Genomic DNA, 24,069 nt, shown 5'->3' with positions numbered 1-24,069 from the left:
ACTTTGATGTTTTCTGCAAGCTGCCTTAATGGTGTCACAGTTCTAACGGTCAACATTTTATTTGTGAGAAGAGCCCTGTATTGAGAAAGGCTGTACTGACCTAAAAGAGGACAGCAATAAAAGCGACTTTTGAGGAAAAAAACTTACTTTTACTGCTCAGATGCGAACTTTTTTCCGTTTAAGAAATTACGACATACCAGTTACATAAAGCACAACACAGTAAAAAATTGGGGAAGGTGGAGTGTTAATAACAAAACAAAGAACAGAAGTACAATAAAGGAATAAAGTGGAATTTATGATGTACTGTAATATGAGAATAAAGTAAACAAGAACTACATTACATTTTTAAGCTACAAGTAGGTAATGAGAGATGACTTCATTGGTTCTCTTTAAATGGATGCTTGTTGTCCTCAATTCCGTACTACAACCCTAGAATACTTATTTTCATTAAAAATCTCTTTGCAGCTGTAAATTGAGTTATTTCTCAGTATACTGACTGTCTTCTTCTCCACAATCATAATTAAGTTCTCTGGCAATTTCTTCCCAATGACTTGAGAATTTGAGCCAATTGTCCTATATGCCTACCAGTCTCTTTGCTGATTCTATATTGTTCCCCTTTTTTCTCATCCTCCACTTTTTCCTGTAAGATTCTGAGAGAGAGGGAGAGCTCTTCCGCTAAGAACTTAAGAGTTAATGTCAAACCAAAGACTGTGAGAAGATTTAAACTAATCAATTCTTTGTTTAAAATTATGCTACTGATTTCAAAGGGTAGATGTTTTTATACAACATATGCTTATAAATGATGCATACCAAGTATTTAGCTTCATTGAAAAATACTGTAATATGTTTTATAGCAGCAATGACAGAACATGAAATAAAATAACATAGATGAAAGGAAAATATGAACAACATTATTTCAGCACAATATTCCAATTTATTCTCTTCTTGAGAATTTGCATCAGATGTCTGTCACAGGAAAGTTGCTCAGAGAAAATCATACTTTTACATAACTTAATAACCGTTCTGAGCTTGAAGCTTTCTTGTATGTCAGTGTCGCTAAATGGTTCCTTATCACCACACTCCTGTTGAATATTACAACATAAGTTTACGAAACAAGATTGTTCTTTAGATCAGGACAAAAAAATAAACCTGTGACAGGACTGGAGTAAGAGATGCTGGATGGGTAGATTGGGCAGGTCTTGAACCTGGGTCTTCCACAAGCATATGATCCTTGCAGCAAGTGGTTGGGATTGGGAGTGGCGTATGGATGGACTAGAATGTTGTGGAAGTTTCTCTACACTGCCTCAACATCTTCTCTTGCATCCACTTCATATGGTCCTCCATAATCCAGCATGCCCCCATCCTAGATGTTGACCTCCTCCTCTCTGATGGCTCCATCCGCACCTCTGTCCACATTATACTCACCAACAGTACCTGCATTTTGACAGCTGTCATCCCTTTCACCCACCTGGGAACAGCATATCTGCGGTGACAAGAACTCCCTTGCTCAGTATGCTGAGGGTCTCACCATGGCCTTCTCGGACAGATGCTATCTCCCAGAATGAGTTCACAAACAGATCCCCCATGGCATTTCCCCTCACACTCTCAATCCTCCCACCACCCCACAAGCACCAGGCACAGAGGAGTGTCCCCTTCGTCACCCAACTGAATGACATCCTTCACCAGGGCTTTTGATTACCAATCGTCATGCTCCGAAATGGGGGACATCCTACCTAAGATACTTCCCATCTCTCCTAAAGTGGTGTTCCATTGCCCACCCAACCTCCATAACATTCTAGTCCATCCCTATGCCACTCCCAGTCCCAACTCCTTGCCACTAGGAGTAGATTCAGGTGTGAGACCTGCCCAATCCACCCATCCAGCATTTCCTATTCCTTTCCTGTCACGGGTTTATCCTACCCCATAAGGGGCCGGGCCACTTTGAAAGCAGCCGTCTCAATTTATCAGCTCTGCTGCAATGATTGCACATCTTTTCATATTGATATAACTCCAACGTGCTGTCCAACAGGATGAACGGCCACCACCAAACTGTGGCCATGAGAAACTAGGCCACCCTGTGACCCAACATGCATCTGAATGTAACATACATGATTTCAATAGCTGCTTCACTAACCTAGCCATCTGAAACCTTCCCTCCAGCACTAGCTTTTCTGAATTGTGCAGATAGGAATTATCCTTACAATACATTCTCCACTCCTGTAATTATCTCAGCCTCAACCTAAGGTAACATACTGTCCCTACACCCTACACTCAACAGTTTCCTAGAATATGTCCTATCACCTCTTCCCAATTCTCATCTCCCACCCTGTTTATTTGCCGCCCTCTGCCAATGCACCCACCCATCTTCTCCATTCCTCTCCTTTTTAACTCCTTTTTTCCCCACCCCTCTGCCCCATAACCTCATGATGCTGCACTTGTTGGCATTCTAGCCCTGCACACTCCACCAGACAGCATTCGTCTCTCTCCCTAGCTATATGCTACGATTCCTCCCTCTTCTCCACCTCCTCCAGATTGCTGCTTGCATTGCAAGTGCTAATTGCATTCTGGCCCAAGATTCTGAAGTTGGCAGTTAAGTATCAGGTGTGCTTACTTGTGTGTATGAATGGTGTGAGAGTGTGGCCGAAATTTTTATGTATGTGTGTTTTAATTGTGCCTGTCTGCAACTTAATGTGTCTTCTTTACAGTAAGTAGCAATCTCTTTTCCTACATTGTTGTTATTCTATACTCCTACAGTCACTCAACCATAACACATTCCTGTACATCACAGCATCATCAGCGAAAAGCCACTGATCGCTGTTCACCCTGTCAGTCAGATCATTTATATATAGTGAGAATAATATTGATTTTTGCTGATTTGCTGTTACTGTCTCCTCCTCCTCCTCCTCCTCCTCCTCTGAAGAACTCCTCTCCATAACTTCCTGCAGTCAAACACAGTGCAATTCCATAAGGTCTTCGGTGATCATATCTTAGCTGTTACCTTCCACAAGCTCATTGATATCCACTTCTAGTCCCATGCTCTTGACTACTGGCTACACAGGTACCGACTCAAATGCTTCAGGGTCACATTTGACAATGCACTCTAGCCAAAGCAGAAGTGAGGGTTCTCTTGGTAACCCCCTCCCATGCATTTTCGGTCATCTTGACGCAGGCAAAGATGTTGAAGTGATATTTCTAAAACTCTCTGAAAGTGAGATTGGTAGCTTCACAGTCAACTCAAAACAATGCCCACTGAATGCTTTAGTGTATAGCTTCTTAAAGTTCGAAATAATCTGCTGGTCTGTAGGCTGGAGTAACAGAGTGGTGTTGGGAGGCAGAAATTGGATCTTGACGAATTGAAATTCTTCAAGGAGCAGTTTGTAGGCCTCAAGAATGAGCAGGACCATTACCCATAACAAGCAAGACATGGAGTGGCAGATTCATCTGAAGCAAATATTTTTTCACTGAAGGACCAAACACTTCATTGATCCAATCACAAAAAAGATCATGTGTCACCAAATCCTTGTTATTGGACCTCCACGTCACCTTTAACCGGCCCTTCTAGACTTTACACTTCTCAAAGACTCATGGAGTTTCTGAATGGTAAACAAGCTGCTTTTTAATTTTCAAATTGTTGCTTACATTGGCACAGAATAGCAGTTTGAGATAGTCTTTCATTGCCTTGCAACAGGGCAGTGCATTCTCATTCTGCTGTTACAAAGGTATGATTTGGCATCTTTTCCAGAATAGACCCATCTCGTCACAATTAAAAACCTGTTGTGGCAGATAACCCTCAGACTCTATGTCCATCTTGAAGTTGCTGATGAAGTTCTCTGCTGCCTTTGTTTTGGAGCTGGCTGCTTTGCCATGCCTCACAGTGCTGTGGATGCCGGTCCTTCTCTTCAACTTCCTGAACCACCCGTGGCTTCCCTTAAACACTTCTTCAGCCGCTGATGATCCCAGTATCTTCTTAATGAAGTCAGCAAAAATCACTCTCTCCTTCTCACAAATGATGTTCTCGTTAATGCTGATGCCCCGCAATTACTTTTCATTTATCGGTATAGAACACGAAACTGTTGTTTACACACTCTTGTCACTCTCTTTGAACTATCATCAACTTAATCTTGTCCTTGTTCTTGAGGACAGTGCAAATAGTTGATATAAACTGATTTTATGTGCATGCTAAATCGGCAACACTCACGTTTTTCAGTTATTTTAATTTGTAAAGCCATTTTCTTTCTCTTATGGTCATCATCTTGTAGCTTTATCTTCGGAGACATTTCTATGAAGGTTATTAAACTTTGCACACACAAAAGCACTGTGTGTACAAAAGTTGTGTGTGGTCACTAAGGCAGTAGCAGAAACAGCACTAAATCCAGACTACAGTTCATACAAAAGACATTATTCGTATGCCACTGCTGACAATAAAAGGTGTTCATATTGTTGAACATTTCCCCCACTGCACACGAACAGCTGGTGACGTCACACTAAATCATCATCACTTGCTATGCAAAACATCGCTCATTAAGTGAGTCATTTTATTACAATTCGTTTTACTCATTATGCAAATTGTGCACTATGCGAGGTGCTTGTTAAGTGAGGTGCCACTATATAAGCATACAGAATAGGTTCCCAAACATGTAGGTGCCTCAAGGACTTCTGTAGTAGTATAACCCAGCTTCTTGTCCTGTATGGCAAGTGTTCCTCAGAGACAAGGATATCTATATCTACATCTACATCTACATCCACATCCATACTCCGCAAGCCACCTGGTGGTGTGTGGCGGAGGGTACCCTGAGTACCTCTATCAGTTCTCCCTTCTGTTCCAGTCTCGTATTGTTAGTGGAAAGAAGGATTGTCTGTATGCTTCTGTGTGGGCTCTAATCTCTCTGATTTTATCCTCATGGTCTCTTCGCGAGATATACGTAGGAGGGAGCAATATACTGCTTGACTCTTCGGTGAAGGTATGTTCTTGAAACTTTAAAAAAAAGCCCGTACCGAGCTACTGAGCGTCTCTCCTGCAGAGTCTTTCACTGGAGTTTATCTATCATCTCCGTAACGCTTTCGCGATTACTAAATGATCCTGTAACGAAGCGCGCTGCTCTCCGTTGGATCTTCTCTATCTCTTCTATCAACCCTATCTGGTATGGATCCCACACCGCTGAGCACTATTCAAGCAGTGGACGAACAAGCGTACTGTAACCTACTTCCTTTGTTTTCGGATTGCATTTCCTTAGGGTTCTTCCAATGAATCTCAGTCTGGCATCTGCTTTACCGACAATCAACTTTATATGATCATTCCATTTTAAATCACTCCTAATGCGTACTCCCACATAATTTATGGAATTAACTGCTTCCAGTTCTGCTATTTTGTAGCTAAATGATAAGGGATCTATCTTTCTATGTATTCGCGGCACATTACACTTGTCTACATTGAGATTCAATTGCCATTCCCTGCACCATGCGAAAATTCACTGCAGATCCTCCTGCATTTCAGTACAATTTTCCATTGTTACAGCCTCTCGATACACCACATCATCATCTGCAAAAAGCCTCAGTGAACTTCCGATGTCATCCACCAGGTCATTTATGTACATTGTGAACAGCAACGGTCCCATAACACTCCCCTGCGGCACACCTGAAATCAGTCTTACTTTGGAAGACTTCTCTCCATTGAGAATGACATGCTGCATTCTATTATCTAGGAACTCTTCAATCCAATCACACAATTGGTCTGATAGTCCATATGCTCTTACTTTGTTCATTAAACGAATGTGGGGAACTGTATTGAACGCCTTGCGGAAGTCAAGAAACACAACATCTACCTGTGAACCCATGTCTATGGCCCTCTTGAGTCTCGTAGACGAATAGAGTGAGCTGGGTTTCACACAACCGCCTTTTTCGAAACCCATGCTGATTCCTACAGAGCAGATTTCTAGTCTCCAGGAAAGTCATTATACTCGAACATAATATGTGTTCCAAAATTCTACAACTGATCGACGTTCTCTAGAGACCTACGGTACACCGCTGCAAGAAGGGGGCAAGTTCCTTCGCGTACTCTGTGTAAAATAGAACTGGTATCCCATCAGGTTCAGCGGCGATTTTAATTGTTTCTCTATCCCTCTGTCGTCTATTTCGATACCTACCATTTTGTCATCTGTGCGACAGTCTAGAGATGGAACTACAGTGCAGTCTTCCTCTGTGAAACAGCTTTGGAAAAAGACATTTACTATTTCGGCCTTTAGTCTGTCATCCTCTGTTTCAGTAGCATTTTGGTCACAGAGTGTCTGGACATTTTGTTTTGATCCACCTACCGCTTTGACATAAGACCAGAATTTCTTAGGATTTTCTGCCAAGTCAGTACATAGAACTTTACTTTCGAAGTCATTTAACGCCTCTCACATAGCCCTCCTCACACTACATTTCGCTTCGCGTAATTTTTGTTTGTCTGCAAGGCTTTGGCTATGTTAATGTTTGTTGTGAAGTTCTCTTTGCTTTCGCAGCAGTTTTCTAACTCGGTTGTTGTACCACGGTGGCTCTTTTCCATCTCTTACACTCTTGCTTGGCACATATTCATCTAACGCATATTGTACGATGGTTTTGAACTTTGTCCACTGATCCTCAACACTATCTGTACTTGAGACAAAACTTTTGTGTTAAGCCGTCAGGTATTCTGTAATCTCCTTTTTGTCACTTTTGCTAAACAGAAAAATCTTCCTACCTTTTTTAATATTTCTATTTATGGCTGAAATCATCGATGCCGTAACCGCTTTATGATTGCTGAATCCCTATTCTGCGTTAACTGTTTCAAATAGTTCGGGTCTGTTTGTCACCAGAAGGTCTAATATGTTATCGCCACGAGTCGGTTCTCTGTTTAACTGCTCAAGGCAGTTTTCAGATAAAGCACTTAAAAAAAATTCACTGGATTCTTTGTCCCTGCCACCCATTATGAACGTTTGAGTCTCCCAGTCTATATCCGGCAAATTAAAATCTCCACCCAGAACTATAACATGGTGGGGAAATCTAATCGAAATCTACTCCAAATTATCCTTCAGGATATTCTCAGGAGTACCACAGGGAAGCTATAAATTTATTTGATGATAATGTTGTGTCACATTTTTGCAAGTTCTGAAGTATCAGCAGAAACAAATGACTATAAATAGCTTCCTAGTAAAAAATAATTAGTTATTTATTGTGAATATTAAAATACCTACTGCTGTATGTACAATTTTCTTTGAATAAATGACATGAATAAGATACAACTTTCAGTACTTCTTTTGCATGGAATATGTTATCATATTTTACATTAATTTATATGGGATAAATTGTTTCGCTTAATGAGTGTTTCGCACTATGAGTAAGATTCTGAAACAAATTATGCTCACTATGCGATGTGCCACTGTACCTTCAGTACAAGTCTGCAGTCGGGCCGTGTGTCAAATGCTTTTTGGGGAACTGTGAATACAGAATATGCATGTTGTCCTTCATGCATGGTTTCATCTGAGTGACGCTTTTTAAAACTGCACTGACTTGTGAACAGAAGCTTTTCTGTCTCATTGTATTTGATCTCATAATATATTCAACAACTCTGCAGCAAACCAGTGTTAAAGATACTGCTCTGTAATTTCATGGGTACATTCTTTTAGCCTTGGATGGAAGAGAAGGCACCTGGGCTTTTATGCAGGTGCTTTGGACTTTACACTGTGCAAGAAATTTGTGATAAATGCAAGGTAAGTAAGGGGCCAATGCCTTAGAGTACTCTCTGTAAAACCAAATTGGGATTCCTTCCAGATATGGAGACTTATTTATTTTCAACTCTTTCAGTTACAGCAGTAGGTGTGATGGTCAAATGATGGTATGCTAGTACGATCCTTCTGCATGAATGATTTCTTAAACACTATCTTTCACTGCTGCAGAGAAGCCTTCAAGCATTTTAGCAATTTTACATAGCACCAGAGTTTCTTTGGGTTATCGGCAAAATCATTTGCTAAAGTATGATGGTGATAAGTGTTGTACACTTCATGCATTTATCTTCTCACAGACGCACAAACCTCTAATCACTTTTGTGTGTCATAATTTGTGTGTTGTCTTTTTAATTGAGAATGCAGCCTTTGCTTCCACAGCTATTTCTGAATTTTGTTATTAAACCACAGTGGGTCTTTCCCACCTGTAATCCACATATTTGGCACATAATTCTCCAGAGCATGACCTACAATCCATTTAAACCAGGGCCGGCCGCAGCGAGCCAAATTTCACGCACACAGGGTGTGTGGGCCAACGCACAAACTGTCTTGGCTTTGCTCAGTCCTTCTCAATAAACACCCAGCATTTTTCAGTCAGCACAACTATTCTCTGTTCGGCAGAAACATGGTGTCAGTGCTGTTTACCATTAGCGATCAGTTTATGCTATGAAGACTGTTCACAAGTCCAGTGGCTGTTTACACAAAAAGAGGTAGTCTAGTGATCTATCGTCACAAGACTTTAAAAATGAAAGAGAATGACAAGTGAAAGGTATAATAATTCTCAACATATATTAAGCTGTCCCATTAGTGACAGATACTGCAAATTTGGTATTAAATAACATTACAGTACTATGCAGAAAGAATTTAAAGATTTAGTTACAAACATCAACAGATGAGGTTCATTGTTCTGTATATCAAGAAGCACTTTGTGCTAAATTTGCAGACATGGAGCACGTGAAGAATCTGATGCTAAAAACAGTAAAATTTCTGAACTTAATTTTGTTCATCATATTAGATGATTCAGGAAAGTCTGCAACTGTCATTCATTAATTAAAAATTTCTGAAGTCACACACATTATTCCACTGACAGTTGCAACAGTTTTCAATGGAAATGAACAATGAGTATGAACATTTTTTATATTACTGCAAAGTATGTTGGTTAAATCAAGGGCATGTCTGGAATTTTTTTTAAATTTAAAACTCACTATTGTTGAATTTACCAAAGAAATAGGAGTGCAGGAACAACAATTAGAACATCTTAAATGGGTTGAGACCTCACATTTCAAGTGGACTTGACTGCTCACTGCTCACAATAAGACACTGAAATGTGAGAAACAACTTCTTTATGATTTGATGGGAATGCATTTAAAAAGAAAATCACATTGTGGAAGAGACAAATTCTGACAAACAACACTGTCCACTTTCCTAACCTCACTGACGTTACAGAAAGCGTAAGGACTGAAGAATTCATTGTAGCGATGAGAGTTACAAGAATAGTTTCCTAAATGTTTGGAGGACACTGTCAGTCTTACATCTGTTTTTGAGACCATGTGTTGCTTCATTTGAAAGCGACCCTTGCATATGCAAGTGTTACTCGCTGATCTGCAAGGTAATTCCCAATTCAAAGAAAAATCCCTTTAATGTCAAACTGTCCAGGACATCTCCATTGCTTTCCTCATATAGTTTGTGCACCTCCATAATGAGGCTGCAAAAGTGCTACATTTCCACCAACATATGTGAAAGACTCTTTTTTTTTTTATTATGAAACTAAAAAAGTCACAATTATGTGGCAACTTGCAGGCAAAAATCTGTGAAATTGTCTGCATCTGTCCTTATGCCAACAGTTTGTTCACGATAAAAGTTATGTTATGCCTTCAGCACACAAAAAATAATTAATCAGTAACAAAAATTTGTTTTGTTTTTCATCCATGTTATTGAGAAATGTATGAATATAAGACCAAGTCATATGCAGCGCAACTGCATCTCCATACAAATGTGGCACATCACAGTTTCCCCTCTTCTCCCTTATGCACTCAGACAGCATCGTTTGGTTGTAGGGAAATGAGCCAGCAATGCTGAGCATTATGACACTCATACCATGCCCATCTCATGAGCCAACTTCGTGGTCGCCCCTGATTTAAACACTGTTTTCGTATTGGAACTAAGAGATGTCCATTCATTGTCTAATTGGCATGCCAATGACTGCTTATCTGCTCTTTCTAGCAACAATACTTTCCTAGCCTTCTTGAGCGTTTTATTTACTTAGGTAAGCATTATCGATATGATGATATCACAATCGCTACCCCTGTGTCTACATTGACACCACTGGTAAGGTTAGGCCCGTTTGTAGCTAAGCTGTTCAGTACTCTTTTTTGGAAAATGTGTTCTAAAGTGCTTCACAAGAATGCCTGGTTGTATCCTCTATAATGAATCCATAGATACACTGTCTAAACTTGATAGGTTAAAGTCACCTCCAACTAATGTTGCATTAGCTGGGTATTCCCACACTACTGAGTGAACACTTTCTTTGAACAGCTCTGAAACTGTCACAGGAGAATCGTGTGGCTGGTAAAAACACCCAAAAATTAACTTGATTTCACCTACATCTGTTATATGTGTCCAAATAACTTCAGTCACACTCGAATTTGACCTCAATAGAGAGAATATTTTTGTCAACTGCAATGGACACCCTGTCCTATGGCGCCTAACTGTCTTTCCATCACTGGTTCCACGACTCGTTAAATGTTTCAGAGCTTTCTATTTCGGGTATCAGCCAGCTTGCAGCCCCGAGAATAATTTGATAAACAGAGTGATAAAATATTTTCAGTATAATGGGCCAATCCACACAAAATGCTAACTTCATCACAGTACATTGTAAACAAAGAATAATTTTGTGTTATCCCAACACTGAACCAAAATCTTGACAAGAAGCATATTGGTGTTGAATAGAAATTGAGTTTCAGTTAGGTACAGCACAGAAATGCAAAAAATGAAAATAGCTGACTTGGCTAACTTAGAAGATTTAAGAACAAAAACTATTACAAAATGGTGATCCACAGAAACATTATTGCAATGGTTTTGACAATACGTACAATTTGAAACAGAGCACCTACTTATAATGCTTCAAGAACAAGTAGCACCACAGCAATTTGAATGACTTCATAGTGTCAAATTGTTGCACTGAATAAGAATAAAACTTTCTAGAGCATATACCTGTTTCAAGCTAAGTAAGTGATACATGCACCAAACTTGGGGAAACATTACAGTCTACTGAAGAAATGGACAGGCTGAAAAAGTTTTAAGTCAAATGGAAAAGAGGGCAATGAAAACATCAGAAATGCAAGATTAAAATCTGGTAAAACTGAAGCACGATTTTTTCCAAATCTATGAGGGTTGACATAAGTAATGCCTCCACCTTTGTAACTCTTCAACAGTTGGCAGCATTGTTATGCAGCAGGTACTGGCTTGTTGATTGGTGACTCCATACAGTGCTGTGTGCACAATGACCAAATACATGAAATTAGAAGGAAGGTCAGTGTTGGCTGTAATTTTGTTGTTTATTGACAGCAAAATCTATTTTCAATCACATAGTGATCACCTTCAGTGCTGTGGTGCACAAATTTAACTCATAGGCACTGGTGTCAAGTTATTATCAGTAACCAAAGCTATGTAACGGTCACAATAACTTATTGACAGCAAAATCGATTTTCAATAACATAGTGATCATCTTCAGCGCTGTAGTGTACAAATTTAACTCATAGGCACATAGCTTTGGTTACTGATAATAACTTGACACCAGTGCCTATGAGTTTAATTTGTACACTACAGCACTGATGATGATCACTATGTGATTGAAAATAGATTTTGCTGTCAAAAACAATCAAAATTACGGCCAACACTGACCTTCCTTGTAATTTAAGGTACTGGCTTGTTCCGTAGCCTCTTCCCTACGACTCCATTTGGTGGGAAGCCTTAGCATTGAACGGTTGTGTTGTTACAGGGTAAAGTATGGAACCCTGCGCAGACAGTTGGTCAATGTGATTTAAGCAATGTGCAGTCATTGAATTCTTGACAGCAGAAGGTGTCACCTCAAAGGAGATTCATCAGAGAATGAAAGCAGTTTATGATGATTGTATTGATGTGAGTACTGTGCGTCGTTGGGCAAGTATGTTTAAAGATGTTGACGCGGGAACATCTGACCTACGTGACAAACAAAGAGTTGGATGTCCTGTGACAGCAACCACAGAGTTTCACAAGCAAAATATTGACAGTCTGATTGAGGATGATCCCTATATCACTCAGAGAGAAACTTCAAGCACAATCAGCATTTCACAAGAATGTGTGGATCACATTATTGCTCTGCTTGGCTATCGGAAGACCTGTGCACGATGGGTACCCCGGATGCTGACTCCTGAAATGAAAGCCTACAGGCTTGAAATTTGCCAGGAACTCCTCTTATGTTAACGAGAATGAAGGCGATGCCTTTCTCCATTCAACTGTGACAGGAGACAAAACGTGGGCGCACCATTACAACCCGGAGACGAAACGTTAGTCTGTGGAATATAAACACAAAGACTCGCCCCACGAAAAGAAATTCAAGATGCAGCCGTCAGCTGGAAAAATAATGGCCACAGTGTTCTGGGATGCAGATGGTGTTATCCACGTTGATTTCCTTGATCGTGGAACAATAATAAATTCAGAGTGTTACATCACAACACTGTGAACTCTGAAACGACAGCTAACAAGGGTCTGATAGGAAAAGGGAAATGTTTTTCTGCAGCACAACAATGCCAAACCACACACCCCACGTGCCACCACAGCAGAACTTCAAAGACTGAATCTCACCACTGTACGGCATCCACCATACAGTCCAGATTTAGAACGTCTGACTTACATCTGTTCCCGTTAGTGAAAGATGATCTGCAGGGACATCATTATGCTTCTGGTGAAGATGTTGAGAGAACTGCAAGATTGCGGCTGCAGAAACAGTGTTGATTTCTTCCATGACGGCTTCAGAAAACTTGTTCATCGTTGGCATAACTGTACCCAATTGGCTGGTGATTATGTGGAAAAGTGAATATTGGTAATTAAAGAACACATTCTAAGTATTATTTCTGCATTTGATTTATTAAAATATTCCCATCCAAACCCAATTAACGAAGGTGGAGGCATTACTTTTCATTAAACCCTTGATTGTAAAGCAAATGCAGTGCTGAAGCACGTAACCATAGCTATGGCATAGATGGCATAAAAAGCTCTCCAACAGCTTACAGTGCTGTTGCCAGCTTTCAATTGAGAAGCACAAATAGCTGCAGGCATAAACAATAACTGTCTATAGAGCCGTGACAAACCTGAGGAACTTCATAGAGATATTTACAGAATCACGTTTCATCTACATATTCACTCTGCAAACCACCGTGAAGTGCATGGCAGACACTATGTCCCATTGTAATTGTTATTTGGGTTTCTTCCTGTTCCATTCATGTACGGAGTGTGGGTAGAGTAATTGTCTGAAGGCTCATGTGCTTGCAGTAATTATTCTGATCTTGTCCTCATGATCCCTGTGTGAACGAAATGTAGAAGGTTGTAGTATATCCCTAGAATAATTATTTAAAGCCAATTCTTGAAACTCTATTAGTAGGCCTTCTCAGAATAGTTTACGTCTGTTTTTAAGAATCTGCCGTTTCAGTTCCTTCAGCTTCTCTGTGACACTGCCTTATGGATTAAACAAACCTGTGACCATTCGTACTGCCTTCTCTGTATGCATTATTCCCTGTTAGTCCTATCTGGTATGGGTCCCACACACTTGAGTAATATTCTAGGCTGGGTCACATGAGTGATTTGTAAGCAATCCCTTTCTAAACTGACTGCGCTTCCCCAGTATTCTACCAATAAAATAAAGTCAACTATCTGCATTATCCATGGCTGAACCTATGTGATCATCCCATTTCATATCCCTGCAATGTGTTAAACCCAGGAATTTGTACGAGCTCCCAATTCCAGCAGTGACTCATTGATATTATAGTCATACAATGCTATGTTTTTTTCGTTTTGTGAAGTGCAAAATTTTACGTTTCTGAACATTTAGAGCAAGTTTCCAGTCTCTGTGCCATGTAGAAATCTTATCAAGATCTGACTGAATATTTATGCACCTTCTCTCAGATAGTACTTCATTATTGATAACAGAATCTCTGCAAAAAGTCTAATTTTAATATAATACTGTCTGCAAGATCATTAATATACAACATGAACAACAAGGATCCCAACATACTTCCCTGGGGCACACTCGAAGTTACTTCTACATCTGATGGTGACTCTCCAAGAAATACTGCATTGACCTGATTGCCTTGATCCAAAACTTTCAGTACGTCATGTGAGAAAAGTGCAAGTTGCATTTCACATGATTGACGTTTTCAAAATCCATGCTGGTTGGCATTAAGGAGGTCATTCTGTCCACGATACCTGCTTATGTTCGAACTCGGAATATGTTCTAAGATTCAACAACAAATTGATGTCAAGCATACTGGACGGTAGTTTTGTGGATCGCTTCTACTACTCTTCTTGTAGACAGGTGCAACCTGTGCCTTTTTCCAAGAAATGGGCACAGTCTTTTGTTCGAGAGATCTGCAACAGATTACAGTGAGAACAGGGGCTAACTCAGCCACAAATTTGGTAAAGAAACTGACATAGACTCCGTATGGGCCAGGAGCTTTGTTCAATTTTAGCGATTGCAGCTGTTTCTCAACACCACTGACACTGATAGTTATTTAATTCATCTTTTCAGTGGTATGAGGATTACATTGGGGCAATTCTCCTGGGTTTTCCATCTGTCTCATTCACTAGGGACTGGACACTAACTTTCGTGTCACTAACAGCCTTTACATATGACCAGAATTTTTTTAGATTTTGTGAAATGTCATTTGACAATATTCTACTATGGCAGTCATTGAAGGCATCATGCATCACTCTCTCGACAGCCAAACATGTTTCATTCAGCATCTCTCTATCTATAGCCCTACCCTTTATTTTACACCTAACGTTAATGGTCGAGGTGGCCATGTGAGCTGCTGCGCCCAGACCACTGCAACTGTCAGGGATCAACTTACTCTGTCTCAACTATAGGCTGAAATACTTAAGAACACTTTACAAAAAACTGACTTTAATTAGAATGAGTATTTACATTTGTGTGTTTTAAATAATGATATATGAATAAGCCCAAAAGTGCAAAAATAGAATCCTGTTTACATAACACATTTTTGCATTTATGGCGATCAGTATTTGCATATAGTAGAAGTTGTTTACTCATGATTCCACACCATAAGTCAGTAGTCCCTATAAATGTGTCTAGGACTATACTACTGCAATCTAAATAACAGTTCATATCTTACATCAGACACAGAATGAAATACGACAATGGTTGGTAACAATCATTTATATTTCCATTACTTTGGTAACTTCTTGACATATTTCAATTCATGAGTGAGCCACACAAGTAATGACAGTAGAACAAGTGAGCCAGACTGATGGCTTGCAGCAACTGGGACAGGAACATATGTGAGAAGTGTGGTGATTCCAAGTGTAACCTGAAAAATCAAGATTTACCTCCACTTACTGAATGCAAAAAAACAAAACAAAAAAAAAACATTTCTTCATATTTATGAGCTAATAATAAAAAACTACTGTTCCACTTTGACTACACAAAATCATGTTTGTTGTGTATGTATCACAACTAGTTCTGATCATCTAACATTTTCTTTTAATGTACACACATACAACATGAAACTTCCTGGCAGATTAAAACTGTGTGCCCGACCGAGACTCGAACTTGGGACCTTTGCCTTTCGCGGGCAAGTGCTCTACCAACTGAGCTACCGAAGCACGACTCACACCCGGTACCCACAGCTTTACTTCTGCCAGTACCAGCTGTGGGTACCGGGTGTGAGTCGTGCTTCGGTAGCTCAGTTGGTAGAGCACTTGCCTGCGAAAGGCAAAGGTCCCGAGTTCGAGTCTCGGTCGGGCACACAGTTTTAATCTGCCAGGAAGTTTCATATCAGCGCACACTCCGCTGCAGAGTGAAAAATCTCATTCTACATACAACATGCTTATGTAAGTACACCTTGAAAATGATTCCTGGCTGAAACTAGCCATAAAGTAAATACATTAAAAAAAGATACTGTGCAGCACGCGGCAGCTGCAGAGTCCAGAATCGATTAGAAATATTAATTAAATGGTAAAGATTAACATTTTATGACTGCTGGTGGCCTATATATTGAAGTGTCAGGAGTAAGGAAAAGTCAGCACAAAGGAGTAATAAACTAACCTGCAGCCAGGCCATGACAGCCACAGCAGTTGCTGCTGTGTAAGCACGGGGTGGAAGAACCCTCTTACGTGACAGTAGCCACATTCCCGTAATTATTCCCAGTGTAGATGTTCCCTGCAATAACACATACAGTGTCTTTGAGTTACAAGAAAAAAAACTACTGAAATATTATTAAACATTTATCCAGTACATCTGAAACACTATTTTTCACTTAAACTATCATAAACATAACAAAGTATTCTGGAAGTTTAACTCACTATTTTTACTTGTGTAGTGTTGTTAAACCCACCATAGTGACTTGTTTCTATGGCTTGACTTTTGTCTAACCGGTACAACTAATATTATTTGCATCTGTGGCATACTTCACCAGGTATATTCTCATTTAAAGAAATTAATTAGTGTTAAAGACATAGGGTTTTCAATCTTTATAAGCTATGCTTAAAACAAACAATACACTATTATATGAACTACACTAAAAATGGTACTGTCAGTGGAGCTAGCTAGCACACTCTCTCTCTCTCTCTCTCTCTCTCTCTCTCTCTCTCCCCTCCCCTCTTTTTCCTCCATTTTTGATGTCTCTATTGTCGGGAACTTTGTCATATTTTTGAGACTATGTACATCTTTAGTTCTGATAGCAGCAAGTAAACTTCCTGATCTGTGGGAGGCATAGGATGACAGCTTGGTTAGTTCAATAAAAGACAGTTATAACAATAGTTTCAAGTTTAAGCCACAGGGTATTTTCTGGAACTTCCACAGCAAGCCACAAGTTATATTATACAAGGCCACAAATTTCACTCTAAACTGTGCACCCAATAATCTGTTACATACATGAACAAACTAGTTATGACGAAGTACACAATAATCCATGTGAGGAATTTGCCAGTTACCCTCATCAGGCGCATCACCTTCGCAATTGGGGGCAGGGGTGGCGGGTGGGGCAGGAAGTTTGCCAGCTCTGCTGCCAGCAGTGTTGGAGGTTAGTGAAGTAATAAAATACTCACCACGAAAAAATAACTAGACTGATGCTGAAAGCACACGACAAAAATGAGACTACTTATCTATGCAAGTGTAGCCAATATAAGCATTATCTGCACATATTTTGCTCAGAAGCATGTTAAAGGCAACTTGGGCAATTCCCTATGGCAGAACAAGAAAATAAATAAACCACATAGCCTGTAATAGCCGTGTAATGAATGATAACATGAGCCCAGCCAGGCACAGACCACAATTTACTCATGGCAGGTACAGCAATGAATAGCTATAGAAAAGCTAAAGGAAGCAAGCCATCCCATAAATAGTTAGTTAGTTATTGAAAGCTGCTTACCAACAAGGACTTACAATTTGGAACATGGAATGTCAGGACTTTGGCAGCACCTGGACCTCTAAATATTCTGTCAGAAGAACTAGACAGATATGAAATGGGCCTAGTTGCAGTGCAAGACACAAGATGCCCATAAACAGGAAAACTGGAAACGGACTAAAACATTCTATACTACAGTATATTGGAAGATGGAAATTTCCAAAAGGTAGTATGTTTCGTGGCCAATAAAAGAATAGCAGCTGCAGTAATTGATTTCTAACCAATTGAAGATGAAAAGAAAGACAGTTTCTATGCAATATTTAAAGAGGTACTTAAGTAAAATACCAGGACATGATGCAAAGCTCGTGACTAGAGATGCCAAAGACCTTATGTAAGGGAATAGTAGCAATTAAAAGCCTACATGCTGAAAGCATGATAAAGAAATGAGGCTACTTAACTATGCAAGTGTACCCAACGGAAGAGTTATCTGTACATATTTTCCTCAGAAGGATGTTAAAGACAACTTGGCTGCTTCCCGATGGCAGAACAAGAAACCAAATGGACAACACCTCCTGGCAGACTAATGATATAAAAGCTGTATAATGAACGTGAAACTCATACTGGGAATCCCGCCAGGCACAGACCACTATTTAGTCATGACAGATACAGCAACGAATAGCCATTGAAAAGCTGAAGGAATGAAAGAGCATAAAATAATAGTATAAGGACACAAATAAATTGAAAGATAATGACAAGACACAAGAGTTTCTCATTAAGTTTCAAAACAGATCTGAGTTTATAAGAACAGAATACAAACTCTACATTGAAAGCGCGTGAGAAATAACAAAACAAATGTGAAGAAGCAGGTGCAGAAAAGAAGAAAAAAGTGTTCGCCGAGACACTTCGGAAAAAATTGAAAACATATTTAAAAGAAGTACCAGATGAGAAACATGGAGGTTATATGAAGGATCAATCCACCACAGATCAGATCAGATATTTTTACTGAAAGAAGCCATATCAAAATATTGCAAATACAATTAAACAACAACAATACTGTTCGATGATTTTAAGAAAGCCTGTGAGAGCATATACAGAGAAACATTGAGAGAGAAAATGCCTAAGTTTGGAATACTAAAGACAATTACAAACCTTGCAAAAGTTACCATGGAACGGTTGAAAGAAAAAGTGAAAATGAATGGAGAATGTTGTTGTTGTTGTGATCCTCAGTCCTGAGACTGGTTTGACGCAGCTCTCCAGGCTACTCTATCCTGTGCAAGCGTCTTCACATCCAAGTACCTACTTCTGAATCTGCTTGGTGTAATCATCTCTTCGTCTCCCTCTACGATTTTTTCCCTCCACGCTGCCCTCCAATACTAAACTTGTGATCCCTTGATGCCTCAGAACATGTCCTACCAACCGATCCCTTCTTCTAGTCAAGTTGTGCCACTAACTTCTCTCCCCAATCCTATTCAACACCTTCTCATTAGTTATGTGATCTACCCATCTAATCTTCAGCATTCTTCTGTAGCACCACATTTCAAAAGCTTCTATTCTCTTCTTGTCCAAACTATTTATCGTCCACGTTTCACTTCCATACATGGCGACACTCCATACAAAATACTTTCAGAAACGTCTTCCTGACACTTAAATTTATACTCGATGTTAACAAATTTCTCTTCTTCAGAAAAGCTTTTCTTCCCACTGCCAGTCTACATTTTATATCCTCTCTACTTCGACCATCATCAGTTATTTTGCTTCCCAAATAGCAAAACTCCTTTACTACTTTAAGTGTCTCATTTCCTAATCTAATACCCTCAGCATCACCCGATTTAATTCAACTACATTCCATTATCCTCGTTTTGCTTTTGTTGATGTTCATATTATATCCTCTTTTCAAGACACTAAACATTCCGTTCAACTGCTTTTCCAAGTCCTTTGCTGTCTCTGACAGAATTACAATGTCATCAGCGAACCTCAAAGTTTTTATTTCTTCTCCATGGATTTTAATACCTACCCCGAATTTTTCTTTTGTTTCCTTCACTGCTTGCTCAATATACAGATTGAATAACATCAGGGAGAGGCTACAATCCTGTCTCACTCCCTTCCCAACCACTGCTTCCCTTTCATGCCCCCCAACTCTTATAACTGCCATTTGGTTTCTATACAAATTGTAAATAGCCTTTCGCTCCCTGTATTTTACCCCTGCCACCTTTAGAATTTGAAAGAGAGTATTCCAGTCAACATTGTCAAAAGCTTTCTCTAAGTCTACAAATGCTAGAAACATAGGTTTGCCTTTCCTTAATCTAGCTTCTAATATAAGCCGTAGGGTCAGTATTGCCTCATGTGTTCCAATATTTCTACGGAATCCAAACTGATCTTCCCTGAGTTCGGCTTCTACTAGTTTTTCCATTCGTCTGTAAAGAATTCGCATTACTATTTTGCAGTCGTGACTTATTAAACTGATAGTTCAGTAATTTTCACATCTGTCTACACCTACTTTCTTTGGGATTGGAATTATTATATTCTTCTTGAAGTCTGAGGGAATTTCGCCTGTCTCATACATCTTGCTCACTAGATGGTAGAGTTCAGTAGTTCCAATGGAATGTTGTCTACTCCCGGGGCCTTGTTTCGCCTCAGGTCTTTCAGTTCCCTGTCAAACTCTTCACGCAGTATCATACCTCCCATTTCATCTTCATCTAAATCCTCTTCCATTTCCATAATATTGTCCTCAAGTTCATCGCCCTTGTATATATCCTCTATATACTCCTTCCACCTTTCTGCTTTCTCTTCTTTGCTTAGAACTGGGTTTCCATCTGAGCTCTTGATATCCATACAAGTGGTTCTCTTTTCTCCAAAGGTCTCTTTAAATTTCCTGTAGGCAGTATCTATCTTACCCCTATTGAGATAAGCTTCTACATCCTTACATTTAACCTCTAGCCATCCCTGCTTAGCCATTTTGCATTTCCTGTCGATCTCATTTTGAGACATTTGTATTCCTTTTTGCCTGCTTCATTTACTGCATTTTTATATTTTCTCCTTTCATCAATTAAATTCAATATTTCTTTTGTTACCCAAGGATTTCTACTAGCCCCCGTCTTTTTACCTACTTGATCCTCTGCTGCCTTCACTACTTCATCCCTCAAAGCTACCCATTCTTCTTCTGTTGTTTTTCTTTCCCCCATTCCTGCCATTTGTTCCCTTACACTCTCCCTGAAACTCTGGAGAATATCCCAGGGTTTTTGACAAATTTCAGGGTTTAGACATAAAAACAAGAGTAAGGTAAGGACATGAAATGTCACCATTGTATTGCTCAGTATTAGAATCAGGAAGCATATGATTCAGCAAGCAAAACAGAAGACGGAATTAGGATGGGAATACAAACGAATGTACAGTCCCTTGCATATGGTGTACCACAAGTCAGTGAAAATCTAGATGACCTGGAAATACTGGCAAGAAAGCCATTTCAAAAAGCAAAGGAACTTGGATAAGAGATAAATGAAAAAAGAAATGTGGAAAGAAGTGTGATACGACTGCTGTCATTTTATATATGCATAAATGATCTGGCGAACAGCGTACGCAGAAGTCTGGGGCTGTTTGCTGATGATGCTGTGGTACTGGAAGGTGTTGTCGTTGAGCGACTGTAGGAGGACACAAGATGACTTAGACAAAAGTTCTAATTGGTGTGCTGACTGGCAGCTAGCTGTTAATGTATAAAAATGTATTACTACATATGAGAGGGAAAAACAAGCTCATAATGTTCAAGTACAGCATCAGTAATGTGCTGCTTGACACAGTCAAGTCAAATAAAAATGGAACACTGCAAATCAATATGAAATAGAATGAGCATGAGAGGATTGCAGAAAGGAAAGAGAATAGCTGCCTTCAGTTTATTGGGAGGATTTTAGGAAACTGTGGTTCACTTGTAAAGGAGAGCGCACATAGTGCGACCCATTATTGGGTACTGTTCAAGCGTTTATGATCCAGGCCAGGTTGGATCAAAGGAAGACATCAAGATAATTCAGAGGTGGGGTTCTCAATTTGTTACCAGTAGGTCTGAACAACATGGAAGTATTATAGAGATGCTTTGGGGGCTCAAAGGAGAATCACCGGAGGGAAGATGACATTCTTATAGCTGAACACAATCAGAAACATTTAGAGAACTAGCATTTGTAGCTGACCGCAGAACAATTCTACAGCTGTCAACGTACATTCCGCAAGAGAAATTAGGGCTCATGAGGAGGCACAAAGACAGTCATTTTTTCCTCACTCTATATGCAAGTGGAACAGGAAATGAAATGACTAGTAGTGATAAAGGTTAACCTCCACCACACACTGTATAGTGGCTTGTGAAGTATGTGTATAGATGTTGATATAGGAGTCACACGACGACACAACTTGAAACATTTAGCTTCACCGCACAATTATGATACAACTACTGCTAGGTTGCAGCAGTAATCAAAAAACAAGACAGTCGACATGAAGTGTTCTGGACTGAACCAATATGTGACAAAGGGGCACAGTCACCACCTGTCTCATCTTTTTGCATGTATTTCTGATGTTCTGTATTCAGCAACAACATCAGTCACAAACTTTTTAAATTCTAGCACCGAGTCTTGAAGAATATGTTTGGTCATAACCAAGGAAACCTCACCCATTTCTGCCTAGTGAAACTTGTTAAGTCACCCAATAGCCAATGCGGCCACCACACCACACTAACACATGGAAAATGAGCTCTTTTACTGGATGTGTGGAGAAAGGGAGTGGCCCTTCAGTGACGGGAGTGCAGGTAGGGGTGAATGTGAAGTGCTGAAAATATACTTTTCATGCAGATGATGTGGTATGACAGAGCTGTCACATGGAAGTAGAACATGGGTTTTGCGACAGCACATTTTAAAGACTTTCGTGTTCAAATCTGACATGATGTAGTTGCAACAACTATATACACTACTCATGTATATACTTTGCACCACACACACCCACACTGTAGATTGTGCAGACTGGCCACAGTGATAGAGAGCCTGAAGCGAAAATGTAGCACCTGAGTTTCCTTTCAAATTTACATTTTGCACAGTGTACAGAAATTCGCTGACCAAACTTCTAATAAGCTTCTAACATGAACTGGGGAAGTAAACTCTTTTTTCCACATCTGTTTCTCTCATCAAGCCTAAAATAACACTTTAGTGGTGGTGAACATATGAAGTGTGGCTCACAAGAAACGCATTAAACAATAACAGCAATGGTGACAAAGTATGTAACTAAGTAAATGCTTCCAGTTTAACCACTTAGCAGTTGTGATGTTTTTGGTTTAAGTCAACATGTTTATCAATTTTTGCTTTTTTTGTGGGTGAGCACAAAGGATGATCTCTCAAGAACACGTGTTTTGAATGTATAATTTGTAGTCGTAGCAAGTCGGAAAACAGCTCTATTACTTTGTACTCAGATACCAATTTCAATTTTTTGATGAATTCTTACTTGCTGTTGCAAATCAGATGAGATTCATTACCACAAATTATTGTATAAACATTGCACTGTACATTTAATTTCCTTCACTTGACAGATTTTATACAAAGTGTTGGAGAAGACTGTGATGTTTAATCATGTATGCCAATTATATGTATTTTTGCACATACCTTGGGGGGCTTTGGCATTTTCTTCAATTACGCATTTTCCACAATTTTGCTTTTTTTAAGCCTAAACTGCACTTACACATAAACTAGGGGTTTCACTGTATATAGGACAGAAATATGGAGACTGGATAAACATACTGAAAGAAAGATCTTGCGAAAGATATTTGGACCAATCTGTGAGGGATAAGAATGGTGAAGAAGAAAGAACAATGAGATATACCGGTACATTGAACCATATGTTCATAAGGGAGCCAAGACAAGGATACTTAGATGGATTGGCTATGTCTATAGAGGACAGGGGAGGAGAGATCAATACTGAGAGAACTCTTACAGATGAAATCCAAAGGGACGAAGACATTCATTTTAGCAAGACCAAAAATAAGATGGAGAGACCAGGTGGCCAAGTATCTTCAGATGCTTGGAGGAAGGGAAGATAATGCTGAGGACATGACACTGTGTAGAAAGCTACTTCACAAGGCCAAAAACTGGCTGCAGTTTGTGGAGCCAGGTGAGTAGGAGTAGTAAGTACACAATATTCCGACACATCAGTTCATGATACATCTCCTTCCTTGTTTCAAACTCCATGTTAGTTACAATTCACTGAAGGAATAAAAAATTTCAAATACACATGGAGTCATACATTCTAATTGAATGGTTCTCATTAACCTAACTTTTAAAAGGGTAGAGGGAATGGTGGGAGACAGGTGCAGGCATGGGGGAAGGAAAGTGTATAATAAATGTAATGTGTTAGTCGAGGTTCAAACTTAAAAATAATGACTGTTTAAAATTTGATGCCTAAGTGCAAGAAGAGATGCAGAGAAACACACAATACATGCATAGAAACAAAAATTTCATGCAACTAATGCAAACAGTATGAAGTAAAACTTGACAATAACGCAAAAAAGGAGAAGTAAAGTTGAAGTGAAAGAAACAATGGCTTTGATTTCTTGCCTATTTCTAATCCTTTTATCACTTGTTTTCTTCTCATTCTGCTTCATTCTATCATCCTTTACCAATTCTCTGAAACCTATTTATTAGCTATCATGTAACTATGGTAAATTTACATTGCAGTTAGTGGCCTCT

The 24,069-nt window shown here is 39.5% G+C and overlaps 1 protein-coding gene across 9 annotated transcripts in view; it reads right to left on the bottom strand.

Moving 5' to 3' along the window:
* Positions 1–15,153: 15,153 nt before the first annotated feature.
* Positions 15,154–24,069, bottom strand: part of LOC126332104 (cytochrome c oxidase assembly protein COX15 homolog) — a 95,277-nt gene continuing 86,361 nt past the window's right edge. For all 9 annotated transcript variants that reach the window (XM_049996567.1, XM_049996548.1, XM_049996624.1 and 6 more), the window contains 2 exons: positions 16,060–16,173; positions 15,154–15,322 (listed from right to left, as the gene is read on the bottom strand). In XM_049996567.1, the coding sequence (XP_049852524.1) occupies positions 15,182–15,322; positions 16,060–16,173 (255 nt within the window). In that variant the 3' untranslated portion in view covers positions 15,154–15,181. The remainder of the gene's footprint in view (positions 15,323–16,059; positions 16,174–24,069) is intronic.

Source organism: Schistocerca gregaria, chromosome 1 (assembly GCF_023897955.1).
Source record: "Schistocerca gregaria isolate iqSchGreg1 chromosome 1, iqSchGreg1.2, whole genome shotgun sequence".
Lineage (NCBI taxonomy): Eukaryota > Metazoa > Arthropoda > Insecta > Orthoptera > Acrididae > Schistocerca > Schistocerca gregaria.
Note: the sequence above shows the minus strand (reverse complement) of the source record. Positions and strands in the feature narration are given on the sequence as shown.